At 38.9% G+C, this 6,000-nt stretch overlaps 1 protein-coding gene and 1 pseudogene across 2 annotated transcripts in view; both read right to left on the bottom strand.

Moving 5' to 3' along the window:
* Positions 1-6,000, bottom strand: part of Mdh1b (malate dehydrogenase 1B) — a 37,379-nt gene that overhangs the window by 5,763 nt on the left and 25,616 nt on the right. For both annotated transcript variants that reach the window (XM_004626724.2, XM_023710082.1), the window contains exon 11: positions 230-278. In XM_004626724.2, the coding sequence (XP_004626781.2) occupies positions 230-278 (49 nt within the window). The remainder of the gene's footprint in view (positions 1-229; positions 279-6,000) is intronic.
* On the bottom strand, positions 1,893-2,990 carry LOC101564911 (annotated as a pseudogene).

Genomic DNA, 6,000 nt, shown 5'->3' with positions numbered 1-6,000 from the left:
AGAAAGAAAGAAAGAAAAGGGCTGGGGATATAGCTCAGTATGAAGGTCTTAGGTTCACAGTACTGCAAAGAAAGGAAAGAACATGGAGAGGGAAAAGAAAAAAAATAGAGTTATTTAAAACTTATTTCCATTTCTGGCCATTTCTTCAGACCATATCATTCTCTACAAGCAGATGACGTGAATGACAAGTATGAGGTCTCTGAAGATCCCTGTAGCCCCACTGACTTACCTTGTATGATTAACTTCATCTAAGTTGATAAGTATGCTATCTTTATGCTCTGAAACAAAAATTAAACAAAACAGGTTGAGTTCAGAATACAGTCAACAGCTGGTGAGATGCTCTACATCAGCGTTTTTTAAACATTGTGGACCAGGGTCTACAATAAAATAATACATTTTATGTTATAGCCCAGTATGTGCACTTGCCTACATACAAATGAAAAAACAAGGACATGAAATAGTACACCCATTCTAATGTTCTTGCTTTCATTTTCTTGAATTTTTTTATTACTTATCTCTTTATTCTATTCTAGATCATCTGGATTAAAAAAATCCCTCGGACTGGTACTCTGACTCTTTTCTGCTTTTTCTTTTTTTAAAGAAAAAAAGTTGGCCAGGTGTGGTGGTGCATCCTGTAATCCTAGCACTTGGGAGGCTGAGGCAGGAAGATCACTGCGAGTTCAAGGCCAGCCTGTGCCACAAAGTGAGTTCAATAGGAATGGAGTGTTGCTAGTAAGAAGCCAACAGATGGAGTAGGTGACTGGGCCTCTTTTTTTTTATTTTTTTATTTTTTATTTTTTTGGCAGTACTGGGGATTGAACTCATGACCTTTAACTTGTCAGGCAAGCACTTATTCTACTGAGCTATCTCCCCAGCCCATATGGGCCTCTTTTAAGAGATCAATTCCAGCCGGGACTGAGTTCACCATGATTCTCTGGGCAAAGGTCTGGGGTGTGCAACAGTCCTCTGTAGGGTTATTCATCCAGCCTGACCAGTTCTGTAACCCTGAGCCCCTCTATTTCAGCTGTGTCTGCCATCTACTAGCGATGCTTAATCACACAGCCAGACAACACATGGCCCCTCTCTCCCTCCCAAGTTCTACTCCTGTGGTGTCCTAGCTATGCTACCTATCATTCTCTGAAAGCATTTTTTTACTACCCCAGTTTGCACATCTGGACATGCCCTGACTTCCTTTGCTATGTTCTTTTTCCTATAAAGGGTTACCTTTCATAGTCTCCTTCCTGCTTGTCCCTCATTGTTTTTTCCTGGTTTAATAAGGACTTGTTTATTTTAAGAAAAAAGATCCCAAATATCAGGTGTTCACAAAAAATAATCCACAGTATCAACTTTAGAAAACAAAGACTATTACACTAATTTTTCTAGAGGATACATTTGACATACGCTCATTCACAAAAATACATTGTTACATCTGTGTTTAACAGCCCCACAAAGTACTTGATGTGGGGTGATACACGTAACCGTTAAGTCAAACAAAGCTGCTTTCAGATACTACACTAAATGAGGTTGCCTTTGCAGTTAGGGAAGCAACTACTGAAATCATGTATAAATGGAAATAACCATACTGCCTGCATAATGAGAGACTATTGTGGAGACAGCTGATAAAAGCCATACAACCTTTTTATTGTTTAGTCATAAAGAGGTATCAAAATTAAAAAGCAAAATTATAGGAGAAGACTTAACAAAACTACTAGGAGCATCAAAGGAAGTGAAAATGGTACTAGGCACAAGGCAATTACGAACATGGTAGGACACAGGAAGAACAGTGAGCACATGCTGAAGATACTAGGGGAGAGGATCTGGTGAAATTTTGATCTTAAACAATGCCTAGATAAAGAAATAATGGGACAAGACTTCTAAACCAAACCATGTGCTTAAGAGTCACCCTCACCATTGGCGCTGTCTGTCATCCTCTCCTTCCTCAGCCTCTTTTGCATCATTCTTGATCAACTCCAGCTGGTCCTCCCCCATCTTCATTTTCATCTTCATCCAGTAGATCCCCTTCCACAGCAGACTCCTCCACAGCACCCTCAGACATCATCTTCACATTAGTCTCATCTTTCTTCTGGGAGATGGTGGTCTGCTCCTCTTCGGTCTTATCATTCTTCATCTGCACTGCTTGTTTGCTCTGTTCCTTTTCAGTTTTCTCCAGGCTTTCCAGTAAAGAATCTACTTTTTGTTTTATCTGAGTCAACTCCTTCTTAATGGCCCGAAGGTCACTGCCTTTCAACTTTCCTGACTTGGACAAAGATCCCCACTGGCCAGTCTTAGAATTGAAGCCATTTTTGCCCTTTTGGGAGGTGTTTCCTGATACATGCTGGCGTTTCAAGGGCACTACAGCCCGAGCAATAGGAGGAGGAACACGTGCTGGGTAACTGTACATCCTGTCATAATAATCACACTGAAAGTCATAGTCCACGTCAAAAGAGGAGCTGTACATCTCCACTGTGGAACTTTTCACATCTGCTTTTTCTGTTCACTTTTGGCTTTGCAGCTAGATTAATATCTAAAACCTGGCCAACAATCATTTGCCATCCTCTCCAGCTACAGCAGCCTGGGCATTTCTCTCATTAACATACTAGACAGGGCCTTGCTGAGATGGCAATTGAGTCTGGGTGTTGTGGCAAGTGCATGTAATCCCAGCTCTTGGGAGGCTGTAAGTGGGCAGGTCATTATGAGTCTGATCTAGGAGTGAGACCCTGAACACTCTGTAGACCCTTCCCTAAAATACAAAAACAAAACAAAACAAAACAAAAAAAAACAAAACAAAAACACCAAAAAACAAAAAACCCATACTGGACAAAGGCAAAGCCCTTATGAGCAGAGCAACCCACAATTTTGCCAAACTTTGAGAAGATGGCCTCCACATCAGATTTCTTCACCACAAGAGTGTTCAGATTTCCAATGAACACATGGGAATTCATGGAGCGAGGATCTGTCTTGTTGGTATTGTTTGTAACATTGCTAGCCATCATGTTTGAAGATAAAGTTGCTGACAGTGACAAAAACTGTAGCTGAAGATCAAAAAAATCTCACAGGGGAGGGATGAGAGATTCGATTCTGAATCTCCTGCTCCCAGGTTCTATGTGGCTAAAGGTAGGACTGCTGCTCAAGGTAGGAATGCAGCAGCAACCGCTCAATCTCCATCTCTTCACAAAAATCCCTGCCTCTCATTTGCATTTTTTCTTTTCTAAATTATGAGTCATCCTCATCCTTTCATTCTCAACTTCTAAGTCTTCTCTTCTGACATAAGCCTATGTCAGGAGGCCCCTGTGGGTTCTCATTATAGCCTGGACCTCTAGGATAGCACCTACTTCTTGCTAGAATCCAGATGTATCACCCCTCTACTCAAGTTCATATGCTTAAGCCTACACCCCAGTGTAACTATGCTAAGAGCACAGGCTGAGGGTGTGGTTAGATCATGTAGCTCATGAAGGCACTGCTCTTAGGCATGGGGTCATGCCCTTATAAAACAGATGCAAAGGAGGTCATTTGTCCTCCACCACGTGGACTACTATGAACCTCGAAATGGGTCTTGATTACATTGATTCTACCAATGTCTTGATCTTAATTCTCTTAGCTCTAGAACTGCAAAAAAAAAAATTCCTTGATTTATATGCCACCTAGTTTATAGTATTTTGTTATAGCAATCCAAACAAACTAAGACGTCTCTTAATAGAGCAAGTTTATCTTTGCTATTTCCCATGCTAAGTGGCAAATACTTTTGAGAGCAGGAGCCATCATGATATATTTTTATGTCACTAGCATCTTGCAGGGTTTGATGGTAAGATATCTATTACATGAACTCTACCTTCTTACATCTTCAAGGAGAGAATGTTGTCAATTATATACACATTGCTGTACAGATCCCTAGAACTTTTTCTTCTTGCCTAACTGAATGAATAAAATGTTTTCTGAATAAATATCTATTTATTTATCTTTTGGATTATTAAGTTCCAGGCAGGTTTTTTTTTATTTCATGTCAATTTTTATTAAAGGATATAAATTCTAAAGAATAAGGAAAAGAAAAGCATGCATAGGAATAAAAAGAAAAGATACACAGATGATTTTTTAGCAGTTATACATTGACTGATGTTTTGTTTTCTAAATTTCCCAGGGAGAAAAATGAGTATGTATAATTTTTATGGAAAAATAAGACGTTATTTATGTATTTATTCAATTAAAGTAATCTTGAGGACTTTCTTTTCTTTTTCTTTTTTTCAAACCAAATTGGTAGGAAAGTTTCAATAATTAACACATTGCATACATTCTTCCTAGTGGTCAATTGCTGTACAAGATGCGGACATGATATCCTATTTACAAACACCATTAGAACAAATCCCTCTATTCATTAAGAGAATGTAACTATATATCTATCCTAACCATTTTGAATACACAGATACAAAATGGACATTCATCTATATTCCCTTTTTTTGTTTAGTTCCGTTATCTAATATTATAGGTGTGTTAACTCAGCAAAATATTCTAAGAGTCTAGTAGTCCATAATAGTATTGGGTCGCCCGCTTCACTGTAATGTCAGAAATTGGTGACCTGAGTCCCCTACAGCTCAACATAACAGCATGGCTTTACTTCTTATACTTCGTTTTTATACTTTTCTGCTGGATGGTTAAGACCAAGGTAAAGCAGGACCTATGCAACAAGAGTTGTAGCTTTTGGGTCTGATAAGGTCAGTCAAATCCCCTCAGGCTTTATCCTGAGATCCTGTACCTCAGAGTGTAGATCCTTTGTCAGTGTCAGCCATGTGGATAAGTCACAGCCATTGCTTGGCCAATGTGCTCTCCATGAAAGCCTGAGAGAATGTTTTCTCTCCAAGTGACTCTCCTTAGGCAAACTCTACATCATTAATCACTTTCCTCTTTGGCCCCATAATCTCCTTGATCAGAAAATTTGGGACACAATCGAGTTACATGACATTACAGGACAAGTTCTCACATGTCCTGAGTCTTAATTGACCTTGGAAGGCTAAGGACAAAATGTTGGCTTTCTTTGTGGCCCTCCTTTTCCTCTAATTTTGGTCTGCAAACTTAGGTTATTAACCCTCCAGAAGAGATTATTGTTATTACCATACAGCCTAGGCTGTTAAGCTTAGCTTCACTATCTGTCTGAATATCAAACATCTTAGGCATAACATGGAACAAGTATTTTTCATCAAGTATTGATATGTTGAACTTTAAGTCCCTACAGAATATGATGAAAAAACATTTAAAAATTAGAATATATTTTAAAAATAGGCATAAAGAATTATATACTTCTTATGTTTACACATAAGTCCAAAAATCTAACCATATACAATCTTGAAGCAGGACAGTTCCACAACATACCTTTTCCTGTCTCCTGCCTTCCTTCACCACCCCCTTCTTTTTGAACAATCATCTACCTGAGAGACAGCAAGCAGCAACTGGCATGTCATGACAAGCAGCCCGTATTCAGAAGACCAGAATGACAGGCACTCCAAGCATGAACCTAATATTACAAATTGCCATGTTCAATGCAGTTGCTTAGTTCACAGGTGTCAGTATATATAGTTAGTCAGGGTGAGAATCTTTCCAATTAACTGCTAGTTTCAAAAATCTTCTGGAGATTCTCAGGATCATTGTCTTGCCCATCTTCTACATCTCAGGCAGATTTGAAGGAATGATTGTTTTCTCCTTCCTACATTGAAGGGTGTTTCTTTTTCTTATGAGTTTTTAGATTGCTTATTGTGTACTTCTTTGCCCTTTGATGTGCTTTGTCTGTTATGCTTTTTAGTTCATCTGTATCCTAGCATTCCCTAGGCTCTTTTTTGCTTTCTCTCAGAAAGTTTGTGTTGCCATTGCCCCTTATGGTGTTCCCCAAGATGTCTCACAGAAACCAGGACACAGAAAATAGTCATTTCCTTCAAAGATTTAAAGATTATTTAAATATGATGCTTCTGAGTACAAGCTAAGGATGATAATGGCTTACCTCCTATTTTATGGTTA

The sequence above is a fragment of the Octodon degus genome, unplaced genomic scaffold, assembly GCF_000260255.1.
Source record: "Octodon degus isolate 3935 unplaced genomic scaffold, OctDeg1.0 scaffold00016, whole genome shotgun sequence".
NCBI classification, from domain to species: domain Eukaryota; kingdom Metazoa; phylum Chordata; class Mammalia; order Rodentia; family Octodontidae; genus Octodon; species Octodon degus.
The sequence above is the reverse complement of the archived record's forward strand: the minus strand, read 5'-3'. Positions and strand labels throughout refer to the sequence as shown.